This window comes from Echiichthys vipera (genome assembly GCF_963691815.1).
Source record: "Echiichthys vipera genome assembly, chromosome: 7".
NCBI lineage: Eukaryota > Metazoa > Chordata > Actinopteri > Perciformes > Trachinidae > Echiichthys > Echiichthys vipera.
Window position 1 is genome coordinate 30,950,201 of NC_139832.1, and position 18,716 is coordinate 30,968,916.

Sequence of the window (18,716 nt, forward strand, 5' to 3'; positions counted from 1 at the left end):
AGGTGTTTCACATTACATCGCTCCAGGAAGAAAAAGTCACATCTGTGGCACAGAGTTGAAAATCCTTTTTCCCCCTGCTTCAGGCTAAACATCCATTTACACACACTGATACAGTTTTATCCCTGTGTGCGTTCAATACGTCACTCAATGAAGGACATCTGGAGGAATGAAAAAGCACTTTCTCAAGAGTTCAAGCATCTTTTAAAGGTATTTAATAAGACACAAGTGCCTCTAGGGTTATTATGAAATCACAGTTGTGTCGTATTTAAAAGTCATTAGTGCCACTAGTTTTCTACACCACCCGTCTCTCATAGTAATAATAGGAACTTGAAAAAGCTCCGTTTTGATGCTTTTTTAATGCAAAAAAGAGAGAAATTCCTACTCTAGGTTTTCATGAACTCCTGAGCATTCATAACCTAAATCATTTAGTACACAAGAAATATTAGATCTTTATTTTCCCAATCATGCTGTCCTCATGCTGAAGCCATCTTAAACACTCTAGGAGCCTACAGTGTCTGGTTCTGTAACAGGCCTTGTCATGTGCTGAACACCTTTGAATTTTGAATTCTTCGCTGTAATTATGATCCACTAGGAGCTGATATTAAGAGCGTACTCACACTGTCCTTATGGCCGCGGCCAAAACCGTTTTTTCAGCTAAAGCCTAGTACCTTTAAGCACTGTGAGCACCTCTTTCAAGCACCTCTTTGTGAGCACCTCTTTGTGAGCACCTCTTTCAAGCGGGCCGTCCACGGCCCGCTTGAAAGAGGTGGGCTTTAGCGGAGCCGTTTGCACATGTACGAGCACGAGCGTGCGCACGTGTGCGAGCACGAGCACGAGCACGAGCACGAGCCCTACGGCAGTAGCGTTATGTCCGCCTGTTCGGACATGTAAATAGAAGGACGGACCATGCGCGGACATTTAACAACAACAACAATAGTGGTGAAAGGTTCACGTTGGTGTGATGCGGAGGTGGAGTGTTTACTGCAGATTTGGTCGGATGAAAATATTCAAAAACAGTCGACAAGACGCACAAAAACTCTGAGGTCTATGGAAAGATTTGTAAACAAAGCCACACACACGCGATCAATGCGTGTGACGTGTTACGGCGTGATGGCGTATGGACAGCAAGAAGCATTGGCCGAGGCCCTGGTAGTGTGAGTACAAACGGGGCTGGGGCGCGGGGGGAGAGGGAGGGGGGACAAGTACCCTAAAGTCCGGGTCTCGGTCCGGGAGGACAGTGTGAGTCCGCCCTAAGGGTCGAACCGAAGAAGGCTGCAGATGATGAAACTAGAAATTCTAAATCCCATTTTTGCATACTTCTAAACACAGATCTCATCATTTAGCACACTTTGTCCACCTGAGAAACCCTGACCTTCAAAACAACACACCTCGATTACCAACTGGCCTCGCTCACATCTCATCTGTTCAAAGTCAATTGGGAAAACTCTCCAATCGTGTGGGAGCATGTCAGCATGCCTCAAGTGGATTCTGCAAACAAATATTTCCATCCCCAGAAAACAGTCTAAAGCTCATCCTACTGGGGTGTTTCTCATCAGACCTCTCAGTCAGTTACTGTGAGTTTTGCCACAGTAGGGAACAAGTGTGTTTTCAGAACTCTAACAGTGTTTCAGGACCAACTATAAGTTTACAGTGTGACTCTGGGAAGCTGCTGTGAGTTCAGCCCAACTGGAGCTCACAGGACAGACACATATGTATTGTTTCTCCTCTCTCTATTGTTGAGCTGAGCTGCAGGCCCCACCTTCTCTGCCTGAGTGCTTCAGGTCTGGGTGTGACTCCCAGCCTGAGGGCAGCTGATTGATTGCACCAGGTGACGTTGATTTAATTCAATTCAATTCAATTTTATTTACAGTGCCAAATCCTAACAAAAGGTTATCACTTTACAGAGTAGGTATAGACCACACTCTATGACTTATTTAAGATTTACATAGACCCAACAATTCCTCGCAAGGATCCTGGAGGGGGCCTTGGAGTATGCCCATCCAGTCTACATGTGCTTTGTGGATCTGGAGAAGGCATATGACCGGGTCCCTCGGGAGATACTGTGGGAGGTGCTGCGGGAGTATGGGGTGAGGGGGTCACTTCTGTGGGCCATCCAATCTCTGTACAACCAAAGCGACAGCTGTGTCCGGATTCCCGGCACTAAGTCAGATTCGTTCCCGGTGGGGGTTGGCCTCCGCCAGGGGTGCGTTTTTTTATCCAATCCTGGTCGTGATTTTCATGGACGGGATATCGAAGCGTAGTCGTGGTGGGGAGGGGTTGCAGTTCGGTGGGCTAAGGATCTCGTCTCTGCTTTTTGCAGATGATGTGGTCCTGATGGCATCGTCGGTCAGTGACCTTCAGCACTCACTGGATCGGTTCGCAGCTGAGTGTGAAACGGCTGGGATGAGGATCAGCACCTCTAAATCTGAGGCCATGGCTCTCAGCAGGAAACCGTCGGATTGCTTAGTCCAGGTAGGGAATGAGTCCTTACCCCAAGTGAAGGAGTTCAAGTACCTCTGGATCATGTTCACGAGTGAGGGGACGATGGAGCACGAGTTTGGCTGGAGAATCGGAGCAGCAGGGGCAGTGTTGAAGTCGCTCTACCGCACCGTTGTGACGAAAAGAGAGCTGAGCCGGAAGGCAAAGCTCTCGATCTACCGTTCAATCTTCGTTTCTACCCTCACCTATGGTCATGAAAGCTGGGTCATGACTGAAAGAACGAGGTCGCGGGTACAAGCGGCCGAAATGGGTTTTCTCAGGAGGGTGGCTGGAGTCTCCCTTAGAGATGGGGTGAGAAGTTCAGCCATCCGTGAGGAACTCGGAGTAGAGCCGCTGCTCCTTTGCGTTGAAAGGATCCAGTTGAGGTGGTTCGGGCATCTAGTAAGGATGAACCATTGGGAGGTGTTCCAGGCACGTCCAGACTCTGGGGACACAAAGCAGACCTGTCCCATGTTTAGTCCTGACTCTGGGGACACAAAGCAGACCTGTCCCACGTTTAGTCCTGACTCTGGGGACACAAAGCAGACCTGTCCCATGTTTAGTCCTGACTCTGGGGACACAGAGCAAACCTGTCCCATGTTTAGTCTTGACTCTGGGGACACAGAGCAGACCTGTCCCATGTCATGTTTAGTCCTGACTCTGGGAACACAGAGCAGACCTGTCCCATGTCATGTTTAGTCCTGACTCTGGGAACACAGAGCAGACCTGTCCCATGTTTAGTTCTGACTCTGGGGACACAGAGCATACCTTTCCCATGTTTAGTCCTGACTCTGGGGACACAGAGCAGACCTGTCCCATGTTTAGTCCTGACTCTGGGGACACAGAGCAGACCTGTCCCAGAGGATCCAAGAGGTCTGGATGGTTCGTAGCTGAGCAGAAGATCAGAAATGTATTTTGGTCCTAAACCATTCAGTGCTTTGTAAACCAACAGAAGTATTTTGAAATCAATTCTTTGACAGACAGGAAGCCAGTGTAAAGATCTGAGGACTGGAGTGATATGATCGACTTTTTTGGTCTTAGTGAGGATTCGCGCAGCAGCGTTCTGAATTAACTGCAGCTGTCTGATGGACTTTTTAGGGAGACCTGTAAAGACACTGTTAGTAGTCGAGCCTGCTGAAGATAAATGCATAGACAAGTTTTTCTAAGTCCTGCTGACACATAAGTCCTTTAATCCTTGATATATTCTTTAGGTGATAGTAGGCTACTTTGGAATTGTTTTAATGTGGCTGTTGAAGTTCAGGTCTGAGTCCATGACTACACCTAAGATTCTGGCTTGGTTTGTGGTTTTTAGCATTACTGTTTGAAGTTAGGTGCTGACTTTTTATTGTTCTTTCATGGCTCCACAAACAATCATTTCAGTTTTTTTTCTGTTTAATTGGAGAAAATTCTGCTCCGTCCAATCACTGATTTGCTTGGTGCATCTGCTCAGTGCATCTGCTCAGTGCTTGTTTTGGACTGTAGTCGTCTGGTGATATAGTTATGTAGATCTGTGTATCATCTGCATAGCTATGGTAACATACGTATGTTGTTGTTTTCATGATCTGCCAGTGGCAACATGTAGATATTAAACAGAAGAGGCCCCAGAATGGAGCCTTGGGGAACTCCAACTGTAATTTTTGCCCGCTCAGATGTGTATTTACCTATAAACACAAAGTAGTCCCTATCCTTCTAGTAGGATTCAACCCATTTTAATACTGTGCCAGAAAGTCCCAACCAGTTGTTACAGACGGTCCAGTAGTATGCTGTGATCATCTGTGTCAAATGCAGCACTGAGATCCAATAATACCAATACTGAGATTTGGCCATTGTTCGTGTTTAAATGGATGTCATTGAAGTCCTCAACAAGAGCCGTCTCGGTGCTGTGGTGTGGTCTAAAACCTGAACCTAAAACCTGGAAGACGTCAAAACAGCTGTTCATTAACATGAAGTTGTTCAGCTGCTTAAAAACTACTTTTTTAAATGATTTTGCTGAGGAATGGGAGGTTTTATATTGGTCTATAATTATTCATTAGTGAAGTGATAATTTTTCTTTTTTAAGAGAGACTTGATAACAGCAGTTTTCAGGCCTGTGGGAAAACACCTGAAAAAAGAGACCCGTTTATAATATGTAGAAGATCTGAGGCCATGCAGTTGGATACAACTTCGAAAAGGTCTGTTGGGAGTTAGTGTTAGGCGGGCGCATGGACAGCACATGTCCTGCACCTGATGTGGAGGCACTGGCTGTTTGCCTCATTTTTTTTTTATTTTGTCATAGAACAAGGAGGCAAATTCATTGCAGGCCCTGGTGGAAAGCAGTTCAGGTGCTACTGACACAGGAGGGTTTGTTAGCCTGTCGACAGTAGAAAACAAGGCACGTGCATTATTATTGTTTTTGGCAATGATGTCTGAGAGGGATTGTTTTGCATTTCTCAGTTTCAAGTTGTAGATTTGAAGTCTTTCTTTATAGACGTCATTGTGAACCTGGAGAGTTGTTTTCCACCACCTGCGTTCAGCTTTCCGACACTCTCTTTTTTCTAGTCTTACCAACGTGGCATTTCTCCATGGAGACTTTTTTTTGCCAGAGACCACTTTCACCTTAATGGGTGCAATGGCATCAATCATATTTGTAATTTTCACATTGAAAATTATCAACAACCTCATTTACTGTGACCCAGGGTTCCACAGGTGTTTTCTGTGATATTACATTCTGTGATGACTTTTCTGCGGCAGCAGCTCATTCCATAGGTGACTTGGCTGGGAACCAGAGGGTAGCTGGTTCGAGTCCCTGCGTGGACCATGAATGGAGCGTGGACTGGTGGCTGGAGAGGTGCCAGTTCATCTCCTGGGCACTGCCGAGGTGCTGTTGAGCAAGGCACCGAACCCCCAACTGCTCAGGGCGCTGGTCACTGGCAGCCCCCTCACTCTAACATCTCTCCATTAATTGCATGTATATGAGGCCTGTTTGTGCATGTGTGTGTATTTCGGGCCTGTGTGTGTGTAACATGAATAACAATAATAGAGTGAAAAATCGAATTTCCCTGTTGCAGGACTAATTAAGGAATTCTTCTTCTCCTTATTTCTTTTAACATTACTCTTTGTCAACATGAATGTTAAAATCAGCAACAATAACCACACAGTCAAAGTCAATTCAGATCATAGACAGCAGTTCAGAAAGATCAATGATGAGTAGTGGTAATAACAGCTGTGATACAATGAGACATGTTACTGATGGTGTGTTTATGGCTATGAATGTTATAATTTATAAGACTAGTGATAGTTTATATGAGTAATAGTGATAATAGCAGCAGGAAGCATCATGCAGGACCACAGCAGCAGGCACCACCACGATCAGCAGAGACCTGAGAGACGACAAAGCACAAACAACTCCGGGGAAGAAGTTGAACTAGTAACATGCACTGATGGTCAGAGGTGTCAGAGAGGACATGTGCAGACGTTGGACCTGGAAAAGTGACGCAGGACTAAAAGCTTGTTTCAAACAAAGAAGAAGGAGCCGGTGAGCTTTCGTTTGTGAGGACTTTAGTATTTAGTAAATCATGCAGTTAAATTCATATTAAAATGTGTGTATTTAAAAGTAGTAAATCATATTCAGGATAAAATGTCTATTAACAAATCATGTTAAAATGTCACATATTTAAAATCCTGTAGGTTTTTAAAATTGTTGAAAATGTAGTCTATTTTAAGAGGTTCACAAGCTAAAAGTACGGATTGTGTGTGTTTATAGGAGTTTAAAGCTGCTGAGGTTAAAGGTTAAAATGATCACTGAATAGTGATAAAAAATGTCTATTTCATTTTTTGCTTTAAATATTTTTTCTACATATTCTCCAGATTGATTTCTAGTAAGATAAAGTTTAAAATGACTTATTTGATCCTGTGTTATGTTGATTTATTATTGGGGTATATTTTCTTGCTCTATTTTGGCCTGATTTTGGCCGATGACAACTTTTCAAAACAAAAGAAAGAAGAAAAAAGAATTGTGAGGAGCACTTGACAATCACGGCACTGTGTTTAGTGACACATTAAAATAACTTCACCGCAACGGTCTGAGCCTAATTTTTATACATTTAGTGATAAGTCGACATTTACAGCAGCATGGATGGGCTTCATCACAGCACAGTCATATAATCAAAGAAACATGTTAAAGTGTGCAGTAGCTCTCGTATTACTCATCACATTAACAAACACTGAAGCTGGATTATTAGTGTCTGTATGTTGGTCTTGATGATGTACAGGTACACTGCATGTGTCCCAGTGACTTTACTGCTGACACACCCAGTCTCTGTTAAACCCCAGTATATGGACTCCCTCTCCAAGCCCTCCGGTTTCAACCCCCCCCCCCCCCCCCCCTCACCACAGCACACATTTCCCCCTGAGTAAATGGAGGACCTTAATGTACAGCATAATTACCCAGAGGCCCTAGGGGTGTGCATAACATACTGGCAGCATGCCCACTTCATATGGCAGAGCACCCCCCCCCCCCCCCCCCCCCACACACACACACAAACACACACACACACAGCTCGTACTGTATGCTCTTACATGAGCTCAGTATAGGTGTGGTCGCTGCACACAGGCCGGTCCCCTGTGACCACATGATACCAGGAGAGGGGATCTGTACCGAGGGCTGGACCAACATGTCTGGATTGGGTTTTCACTTCAATTCAGGTTGCGGAAGAAACACTTATTAATATTTCATACTGTGCTGCACATTCTTTTACAGTGATGCCATACGTTCAGGAATATGTGAAAAAAAGGGCACATATAGCACGTCCTCGCCACTGAAGAGGGCACATTAGCACACGTTTTGGCTCCCAAGAGGACACTTAAGCACACTCTTTGCCGCTCCACCCAGGACAATTGTGATTGGTTTAAAGAAATACAAATTGGCCGCAACGTTTTTTCTCCTATCCCCGAATATTAACCTGTGCGTCTGACTGGGACCTGAACAACTGAACTCAGAACCTGACTCCACCAGATGGATTGATTCTCATAGTTCTTTTCATATCCATCATCTGGGAAAATACTGGTATCTGATTGGATAAACCATCTGTCTATCACCAACATACGGGCCAAATCAACCAAGCATATGACATACTAACAGCGTGGAGGCAAAGCTCAGAAAGGAAACATGTGGGTAAAGGATATTTTCCGTTTGTGTAACGTGAATTTATGGATCAAAGGCCCAATTTCAGGAGCCCGGTCCATATTCAACAGAAGGATCCAGAGAAAAAAGAGTTAGTGAGCAGCTTGCTCCATAGCTGCTCATCTCATCTGTGGAAGCCTCCATGTTGTTTACACTCAACAGTCTCTTCTCGTTTCCTCACTTAAATCCACCTCTAAACCAACGCTGATTGGTTCGGTCACTGGTCAAACTTCTCCAAATGTTCTCTGCTGCACATTACCAGACTGATCTGAGAGTAAAATACAATGGAGCTCAGAGATCAGGATGGGCCCATGAGGCTACTGAACTCCTGCTGTCACAGAAAACACCAAAATATTAATTGGAAGGATGAGATCTGATGCTCTGCTACATCTCATTCCAATGTCAGTGATCTTTGGACGGCTGTTACAGAGGAGAGGTTGTCCCTACACTGAAATTTGCTGAAATCCCTCAAAGTTTTTATTGATGCAATATTTCGATCTACACAATCTTTCTCAAGCAAAACGTGTTGTTTATAGTTTACTGCTTCTTGAGGGTCCTTCCCCTGGACCCAACTAGGTTGGTAGTGTGCACACACCTCCGTCCACTGGCAAATATTCTAAGTTTGCGTGTGCTCCTGCCAAAAGATTGGAACTATTTCTTCAGGTCCTTTGATTTATGAAGCATGTCAATTTATCATTTAAAAAGGTGTACTGTGGAGTTTTCTGGTTTCTAAAGTTTGGTTTACATTCAGTGTTTCTCCCACAAATGTATTGCATCTTCACTGCCTTTGCAAGTGCTTTGGTACATTTGCATGTTGCCGTCACCAACTTTCTATTTGTGGAATAAAGTGAAACCAGCTGCAGAATGTGAATCGTGCCGTGCAGGTGCATGCTACAAATAAACCAAACACTCAGAAAAAACACTGCTCCAGAATGCTTCTAGTTGTCAAACAGTCCACAGGGTACACTTTCCTTAAAAAGGACCTATCATGCTTTTCTGACCTGTGCATGCAGTTATGTTTTATAGTCATGTTTAATAATACCAAAGCATCAAATAATGAAGTACTCCATTTAGACGTGAGCCCTGAAGACCGTCTGGGTTTGCTGTGCTCAGCTCTGAACTCTTGGGTGTTGGTCACTATTGGAGATTTCTGAATTTCCTGGATTTGTCTCCGTAGAAGAATCCTGACTTCCCTATTGGTCATGCTTCTACACACAGGCTCAAACTGTAAGCTGTGAGTTCGGCCACTTTTATGCAGTTTATTTTGGAAGTTAGAAAGCTAACGTGAGCATGTTGTGCAGCAGGGGGGCAGAAGCTCAGACAGAGCTGCCAATATGAGAAATACACTCACCGGCCACTTTATTAGGTGCACCTGCAACTGCTCGTCAACGCAAATTTCTAATCAGCCAATCACATGGCAGAAACCACATGCATTTAGGCGTGTAGACATGGTGAGGATGTGCTGCAGCTCAAAGCGAGCATCAGAACGGGGAAGAAAGGTGATTGAAGTGACTTTGAACGTGTCGTGGTTGTTGGTGCCAGACGGGCTGCTCTGAGGATTTCACAAACTGCTGATCTACTGGGATTTTCACACACAACCATCTCTGGGGTTTACAGAGAACGGTCCCAAAAAGAGAAAAGATCCAGTGAGCGGCAGTTCTGACTCGTTGATGCCAGAGGTCAGAGGAGAATTGCCAGACTGGTTGGAGCTGATAGAAAGGCAACAGGAACTCAAATATCCACTGGTTCCAACATCTGTGAACACACAACACCACCTACTTTCTACAGAGAGGGAACAGCAGCAGAAGACCACACTGACACGTTATTAAGCACCAGGTAAGCACCTAATTAAGTGGCCACTGAATGTATAATTTGTTGTTTTAAAGATCAAAGCATGTAAACCTATTGTAGTTGACCCAAAAAATAAAAATATGACCCTAACAACTAGCATCATAGGGCTTCTTTAAGTATACAGACACAGGAATTGAAACTCATCAGTACTGGATTGAAGCCGCCTGAAATAAAATAAAATAAAAGGCACCAGGTATGAAAAAGATAGATTTATTTAATGACAAATTAAGACAGAAAAAAAAGGGAGTTGAGGGAGAGCAGCAACATTACTGAGACTCCACATGAAGAGAAAGGGAGAGATGATTGGCTTGACCTCCCTCCCTCCTCACAGACAAAAAGAAAAAGAAAAGACTTGTCCACACAAACGAGAGGACGGAGACAAAGATGAGGAAAAAAACAATCCAACTTTGGGGGGGGGGGGGGGGACACAAACCTTCAGAAGAACAACACAACTTGCTTTTTAACTACAAACACTGAAGTTTAGCCACAAGTTTTACAACTGCCTTTTAATTTTTTTTAAAAGTCATTACAAAAAATGATAATTAGGATAATCTCCATTTAATAATAACAATAGCAACATTGTAACGGTAGAAACTGTCCCTCATTCCTGGTTGGGTGATCAGTCAATCAGTGGTTGAGGCCGACGATGGCAGACAAAGCGAGATGGAGGAGGAGAGGAAAGGAGAGGAGAAAGAGAGCGGGCCTTTTGCCGTCTTGCCCCTGCACACACGCACGCACAGACGCACATCAGGAGTTCTTCTCTCCTCTTACACAAAAAAAAGACAACTAAAATAATGAATAAGAAAAAGACTTAAAAAAAAGAGACTCAACTGTAATGCAGTGTTTTTGTTTCCTCGTTTGGTAAAAAAAAACAAAAAAAAACAACAACCTATAATCCTCTGTCAATAATGCTCTGACACTCAACTCATCCACTATTCCACCTGTACACACGGCCTGTAATGCAAGGAACAGGTGTGTGTTTTGTGTGTGTGAGAACTCCACTGCTGTGTCCACTCCATGAACAAAAGAAAAATAAATCCAGGGCTGCCGAGGGTCTTCCTAAACCCATACAGTATGAGAGCATAGTCTGTTCTAATAACTATCGACAACAGTCTACTACTTAAAGAGCGTCCGATGCACAATCTTTAGCCTTGGGTGGATCGACGTAGGCCGGAAGGAAACCAGATGAGCAGATGTGCAGATGTTGTACGGGCCGAAAACACTGCCGGCCGTCGGTAGCCACGTCGCTCACAGGTGACGATAAATACCCAGAGAAGGAACTTCATGGTCTCTGGGTACCAGTCTGAGCTGGCTAACTCATGAAGACACCTACTGTGGTGAAACCCAGCCACGGCCATGGTCGTGAACTATTCGATCCAGGAGGTCTGAGGGGGACTGAGGTGGAGGACAAACAGCGGGGAATTGGGGGGGTGTGGGGGGGTTTGGGGCACTAACCAGGAGTCCGTGTTGCAATATCGCTTGAGGGTTGGTCAGTGTGTGTGTAGCTGTCAGGACACGGTGTTGCTTGGTGGTTACTGGCCTCCAGCGTGTGTCGCAAAGCTGTAGTGTCTGCGACGTCTGAGGATGATGGAGGGAATGGAAGAAAGCGAGACGATAAAAGAAGAGAGCGGAGGGAAATCACTTGAAAAGACGAGTTTGACTGAACAGCTTTTCAGTTTGTGTCTGCGTGTTGTGACCGCGAGGGAGACTGCCTGTGCGTGTATGCGTCTCACAAATATATATGTTTATGTGTTTGGAAGTCTATTACCATCACTACACAGTTATGTCCTTTTGTTCATTTATTCCTCCACTCATCCATCCATCCAACCATCCATCCATCCATTCATCCAGCCATCCATCCCACCCCCTGGGCCTCCACGGCTGCCCAATCAGACAGTCCAGTTCCATGTCTCAAGGGGTGAGGCAAAGAGGGGGGGAGGGGGCGCTGTGAGGTCATAACGGATCTGACCCCCTAAAACTGCCCCCCCCTCCCCCGACAATCTGTAACTTTTTTCACCCTCTGCTCTTGAAAAGTTCCTAGCACATGGAGATGGTGACGTTGATGCCCAGGTTGCCGTTCTCGGCGAACAGCTGTGCGATGGACGTGTCGAACACCAAGCAGTCGCTGTTCATGATGGCCGTGGCGATGCCCTCGTGGATGGAACGCGGCGTGGCCTCCCAGGTCAGGCGGCGCCGGTGCCCGTTGAGCTCCAGCCGGTAAGCGAAGTTCTCTGCCTGCTTGCGAGTACCGATGAGCTGCACGATGGCGAAGAACTGCTGGTGGCCGTCGTACTTCTCCTGCTTCTCCAGCACCAGCATGAAGTGGAAGCCGAAGCAGGACTGCATCATTACCCAGTCCACCGCGCCCGGCAGGTTAATGTCCGTTGCAAGGAACACGATGTCCTCCCCCTGGTCGGACAAACACAGGTCAAACAGGTTTAGTCGTCATTTCTTAAGGCTTTAATATAATAGTCGAGTCTATATCCTAAAGGACTTCCATGAAGCACTTACAAGAGAAACATTAAAAATAAAAAAAAGTCACAATCGAAGCAGTTGAGATGCACTGAAATATGATGTACCATCAGATGGCAAGTAAGACCGGAGAATGTGGCTCGGGCCTTGAGGAGCTGTAGCATTTGTTCACTGACAAATAATCTGACCACACACTGCACTGCTGCAGTTCACATCGTCACACCCCCTCTCTTTCTCCCAAGCACACACACTAATTCCTGAAAGGAGTTTACCACTTGTAGAACACATTTTAGTGAATTCCCAGATGCTTAGACCAGAAGAAACCCTGCTTCAATAAGAGCTTTGATCAGGCCAAATGAAAAGATTTAATTTCCCCATGAAGCCTAAATGTGGTACATCCAAAAATGATGGCAATTAAAAGGATTTATTGTAGTTTTCAGTGAAACGTTGATGCTTCTCATCTTCAGATCTCTACAATCAGCACAGTTTCAACATTAGTGTCTCCAGTTCAGTATCTGAGTGATGAAACATTCTGATGTCACAGTGAAGTTGACCTTTGACCTTTTGGATGGAAAATATCATCGCTTCATCATTTTATCCTGTCAGACATTTGTGTGAAATGTGTCAGAATTAGAATCAGAGAAGGAAGGACAAAAACACATTCTGTGAGGTCACAGTGACCTTGACCGTTGACCTTTTAAAATGAGTTCAAGTGGACATTTGTACCACATTTAAAGGAAATCCCTCAAGGTGCTCCTGAGATAGTTCACAAGAATGGGATGGATGGACAACCCGAAAACATGAGGCCTCCAGCCACGACCATGGCCGGCGCGGAGGCATAAAAAAACAGAATCCAACTGTAACCTTAAAATCAAAGGTGTAATAACCCGCTACAAACAGAACGCAAGTTCCATTACGGGAGGGCAGAGATGTGCCAGTCCTGTTTTTAACCATGTCGACGCGGTCAATCAACATTCATTAAGGCTTTTCTTTGAAGGATTCATTCTTTCATGGGGTAGTGGAGCTTCATTCACCTAAAACAAATGGACATTCTCCCTGTGTCTCAATAGGCTCTTTCTATGACAGACATCAATCTATACCTTTATCAGGGTGCCTACACATTTTCCATTTCTACATTCAAGACTTTTCCAAACTCAAATTTCCAGACTTATCTGAGGATTTTTTGGGTCAATATTAAACATCTCAATACCAATTGTTAGATGCTTAAATAAATGGTTTTAAAATCCAACTTTTAACACGTATGTTAAATTCTGACTCTGTACGCCATTATGTTGTTATTACTGGACATTTTTACATATGTCTTGTAGCTCAGATAAGTAAATGAACTCCAAACAGAGACATATTTCATACACAGCATTTTATACAAGCTAAATGCTAAATGAGTGAAATGAATAAGTGTGAACCTGTAACTCTACAGACAGGAACAGTAGAGATGGATAGTTAAATGAATAAGTGAACCTGTAACTCTACAGACAGGAACAGTAGAGATGGATCATTAAATGAATAAGTGAACCTGTAACTCTACAGACAGGAACAGTAGAGATGGATCATTAAATGAATAAGTGAACCTGTAACTCTACAGACAGGAACAGTAGAGATGGAGAATTAAATGAATAAGTGAACCTGTAACTCTACAGACAGGAACAGTAGAGATAATTAACCAGGAACTACGGAAGAAAACATGAGTCTGTGCTTCAGTGGCTTTAGATGGAGTAAACATACTGTAAATAAAGAAAATAATGGAAAATATTTGTGTTGTGTTAGTAAAACTGTTTTGATTTGTATATATTAATATATTTTATTTTAGTGTGTAGTTCATAAAAGCAGCTGATGGCAGCCCTCCCCCTGTCCCTTGCAGGCTGGGTTAATCTTATTAAGATGGTCATTTTACCAAAGTTTCTGTATCTTTAACACCTCCCAATTTGTCTTAACAAATCGTTTTTTAACTAATCTAGACCAACAACTTAACGCTTTTATTTGGCAGAATAAACCAGCCCGTATCAAAATACATATTCTCCAACTCCCTAAACCTAAAGAGGGACTAGCATTCCCTCCCTACTTCTGGGCCTGCAACATTAATTAAATTCTTAATAATTTGCTTAATCATAAACTTCATTAATAATCTTGGCACTCTATGATTTGCTCACAGCTCCCCATAACTGCCCACAAGGTCTCTCCCAATCCGGTTGTTGTCAATACCATCAAAATTTGGATCTAGTTCAGGAAGCAGTACAGATTGCAAAGGGCTTCGTTCGGTCCTAGCCCCAATTTTGAATAACTATGCGTTTTTCCCTTCCTGTACCGACCCTGCGTTCCACATGTCAGATAAGGGCCTCAAAACGACCTGTGAGTGACGGAGGTGTTTATGCGTCCTTTGCATCTATGTCGGACAAATACAACCCGCCTAATAGCCACTTTTCGCCTTTCCCCGTTTCCAAAGCTCGCAGAATTTTGGTCCGATATATTTCAAACCCTCAAACAGGCTCTTAACACAAATTTGGAACCAAATCCTCTGACTGCTATTTATAGGCTCCCTCCATCTAAAAATCTGCCCATTACTACACAACGTGTCATGGCCTTTACCACCCTGCTCGCCAGACGTACCATTCCCCTTAAAAGGAAACATGCTTCTCCACCAACTTACAACAGATGATATTTTTTACAGTGTCTCCGATTGGAGAGGTTAAGGTTTTCACAGAAGGGATCTTTGACAGCATTCCACTAATTATTTTGCTATAAGCTATAGCTTTTACTCTATTTTGTTTCATTGTACCTTTCTTATCTACTTATGTTATATGTTATTTAATTACTTAGTTGGTTATTGTGACTACGTGTGACATGGGTTGTTGGGAGGGATAGTGGGATTCATGTTGGGGGTTTTTGTTTGTTTTTCACCTTTAGGCAGACTCGCTGATGCACTATACAACTGTTCTTTTTTGACTTTCTGCAAAATTCAGTAAAAAATTTTTTTTTTAAAAACAGCTGAGGAGAGGAGTCAATGTCTGACCTGCAGTGTGGTGATGGACTTGTGCTGGTGCATCAGGTGAGGCATGACAGCATCCAGGGAGCCCTGCCACTTGCATGAGGCGCCGGGGCAGGGGCAGGAGTACGGCCGAAACTCGCACAGCTCTTCGTGCTCCGTCTTGTCGGTGTGAGGCAGCGTGACTTCACAACCTGATGAGGCGTACTTGCAGGGGAAGAGGACAGAGTTAGCCACCTTCTCCATGGCTAGGTTCCTGATGGAGCCCAGGGGGCCCCGGCAGGTGGGGCAGCAGGTGAGCTTGGGCCGGCAGTTGGAGCATACCTGAAAGGGACATGTAAAACAAGTTAGCGGTCTTCCCTCCAGGACATGCTCTTCTCTCCGAGGAGGGGGAGAGGATTCTGAAATATCACCAATTTTTAATGACATTTTAGCCTATAACATGGAACATTTTCCTTTGACTTAAACTCTGAGTCAAGATGAGTTATAAATACATAAAAGGCTGGTTGCCCATCCTACTGATGACAAGCAACCACAATATTCATCACACACAAATCACAATTTGCATCACATGATGCACTTCTGCCTTTAAAGCGTGTATGACTGAAAAATGGCAGCTGCTTTAGTCGCAACGCCAAAAGTAATGTTGCTGGTTTGGGAACATTTCGGCCTTCAACTGAATGAAAAGGGAGAGCCAGAAAATTTAGATGCGGCAATATGCAAAATTTACGCCAGAAATGTACGCCTTTGCATGGGTTGTCAAATACAGCTGCGAAAGTAACCGATATAACAGCGCTGCGCGGTCACGAGTGTCAGACAGAGGGTTACTGAGAGATGTGTTTTCTGATTTCTGATAGGTGCATCTTATTAAAAGTATTTGTTGTTATAACATAAATGTGTTTTGTTTGAATCTTTCTTTGACAATGGCTGACGATATATTTAGAACTGGAGTTTCACTTTCACGGAGCTGTGTCAGACTGTGACGGATTGAACGTCTTTAATGAAAAACAAGAATTGGGCAAATATTCAAAGTAAATGATGCTGATGATTAAACAGCAGCAGACTGTTGTTTTTCTGACGCCCAGATAGATTTAAAGCACAGCCAAGATGCGCTCTGACGGTGCCGGATCCTGGATAGAACAACTTAGTCTGAGGGGGTGAGGGGGTTAATCCTGCAAATTTAGGAGAGTTATTTTCACATTTGTAGCAACAGTATTTATTAAAAGGCTTATATTTATACCCAAATAGGCTATTTATCGTGGTTTATTGGGAGAAACCAAGCATCTATATGTAAAATCATTCAGCATCCCCAGAGCCACAATTCCATTGTTTCATAACCACATTTTGCGACAATTCGACTGAGACCGGCGGTCGAATCAGGCTCCTCGGAGCGAATCTACGAATAGTCGACTATTCGGGGTCACCCCTAGTGTGTACACACCCACACATTTAAAATTATTCTATACCATTAATAATTTAGACATTAAAATGTAATGCAAGTGAGACAGTACATACCAGGTGCCCAGACTGGCACTGCAGGATGGGGGGTAGGACATAGTCGAAGCAGACAGGGCACTCAAACAGGCTGGCCAGGTCGCTGTTGGAGGCGGTGGTGCCTGACAGGGTTGGCACGCGCTGGGAGGGGGGGCACTTGGAGGTTCCTGTGGGCAGCGCGGTGGCAGTCTGGCGACTCATTTCTGATAAAGAGAGAGGGCCATGATGAGGTTTTCAGCACATTATATGGCAGTGTATCAGAAACTTAGTCTGTGTGTCAGAGAGAAGAATGGGCAATTTTCTCGACCTCTCCTTTAACTTTCTTTTACTTTCTGCACATCCACTTAAAACAAATGTGGGGAAAAGAGAAGGATGGTAGCCAAGCCAGGCTGACACTGACAACGTGGCCTGTGTGATATGACATTAAATCTTACAGTATGTCATTTCAGCCTTAAAATATTTTCATACTTTCTTAACCTTGGTGAATAAATAATGTATTGTAACAATGTCCAAGCTCATTGTAGTTGCTTCAAATAAACAGGTGAACCTTAAGATCATCATCATGTGAGAGATCACTGTTTCAACGTGGCCTGGATTCAACAAATCTTGGTCTGCGGGAAATCTAACTTCCCTCCTCAAATGGTTCACCAGTTGCACTCTTCAGTTTACATGATGACACGCAGATACATGCTTAGCTAACATATTCTGATCCTGTCAGTGACACGCTTTGAAGCTCTCGCAGCAATAGATGCAGAGCCCAACTCCATTGTGTTGGCCACATACGGCATGTTTAGCCATCAACAATGCCACACACACTCATCACCACACAATAAAGTATCCAATCGTGGACTTCTATAGCGCCTTTCTAGTCTTCTGACTACTCAAGGCGCTTTCACACTACTTGTCACATTCACCCATTCACACAAACATTCACACTGATGGCAGTGGACATCTACAGACCATCTAATCTAACCATTCACACCACATTCACACACCCATGCGCAGCACAGGGAGCAATTCGGTTGCAATCTTTGTGATCATATGTGGATTGTGAAAGTATTAGGGATGTTAATTAACCATTTAACTGACGATAAAAGTTTAACCAATTAATATAATCAGCCAAGCCTGTGAATGTTCTCATTTGCCCAGGTCATCGTTATCCCCAAAGAAATTTCAGTCAAACGCAACTGGACTTGGTTATTTGTCTAGGAAGACGTTTCACCTCTCATCCAAGAGGCTTCATCCGTTCATGTACATGAGAGGTGAAACGTCTTCCTATACAAATAACCAAGTCCAGTTGCATTTGACTGAAATTTCTTTGGGGATAAATATTGTCAACTAAACAGTTAAAAAATATATTATTCATTTTTTAATAATACAACCTATTGGAGTTATTAGAGGAGCTCATTATAGAGCTGAAGCAATAGCAAATTGTGTTTTAGTTATCTGTGTCTGCCTGGCATATTGTCTGTTGCTCCGTCGCTCCAGCAGTTGGCCGGGAGAGCCATGACAATTTAACAGGAAAAAAAGAGTTTGAAACGCAACTTGCTAGTGCAGCAGAAAAATCTATGAGACACATGTCACTATATCAGTGGGGACTGGCAGGTTCAATCTGCAGTCCTACACACAGAGTATGTCAGGCAGACACAAAGCTGACAACCTGACAGGTGGATGCGGACTTGTAGAGGTTCCAGGAAGGTGGCTGCATGTGTCCTCTGCACGCCACATTGTGGCTGCACAACTGCAAGTCCGCAGCTGTCCACGGAATGCAGAAAGTAAGCGGAGTCTCCCGGAAGGGTGAACTGGGACCAACTGGAAGTGCTTGTCTGTTAATGGTTGATCAGGGAAAAAAACAAAAAAAACAAATTTGCATCCCAAGCCAATATTATTACATTCTTCATAGATTCAGTGTGTGTTTTAAATGTATAGTCAGCTTTACTGTCTTAGAGAAGCAATCAGTGTGGTGGACCACTTGCTTCAGACTCCTGACTAGTGCTGCACCACCTCCCTTTTTTGTGACTGCTGTAGAGTACGTAATATTTGTAACCACAGTGCTTCAAACCAATCTGACTACTGGCAACTTGTAAGTCCAGGCATTTGGATTTCATTTGAAGCATCTTACAAAACACTAAAACCTCTCTGCATATGAATGGATCTCTGTGAGAATTAAGGGCCGGACTATATTCTGATGTAAATGACATAAAAACTAACGGTTAATTTCACTGTTTTCTGACCAAAAGTAACACTTTCAAACCTCTG

At 43.9% G+C, this 18,716-nt stretch overlaps 1 protein-coding gene across 3 annotated transcripts in view; it reads right to left on the reverse strand.

Annotated features, from left to right (window-relative positions):
- Positions 1 to 10,931: 10,931 nt before the first annotated feature.
- The window catches only part of siah1 (siah E3 ubiquitin protein ligase 1), a 37,573-nt gene continuing 29,788 nt past the window's right edge, over positions 10,932 to 18,716 (reverse strand). For 2 of the 3 annotated variants that reach the window (XM_083916044.1, XM_083916043.1), the window contains exons 3-5: positions 16,479 to 16,660; positions 14,991 to 15,287; positions 10,932 to 11,899 (exon numbers count right to left, since the gene is read on the reverse strand). In XM_083916044.1, coding sequence (XP_083772170.1) covers positions 11,528 to 11,899; positions 14,991 to 15,287; positions 16,479 to 16,660 — 851 coding nt within the window. In that variant the 3' untranslated portion in view covers positions 10,932 to 11,527. Of the gene's footprint in view, positions 11,900 to 14,990; positions 15,288 to 16,478; positions 16,661 to 18,117; positions 18,236 to 18,716 lie in introns of those variants that run through there. The other variant, XM_083916045.1, reaches the window with a different exon arrangement.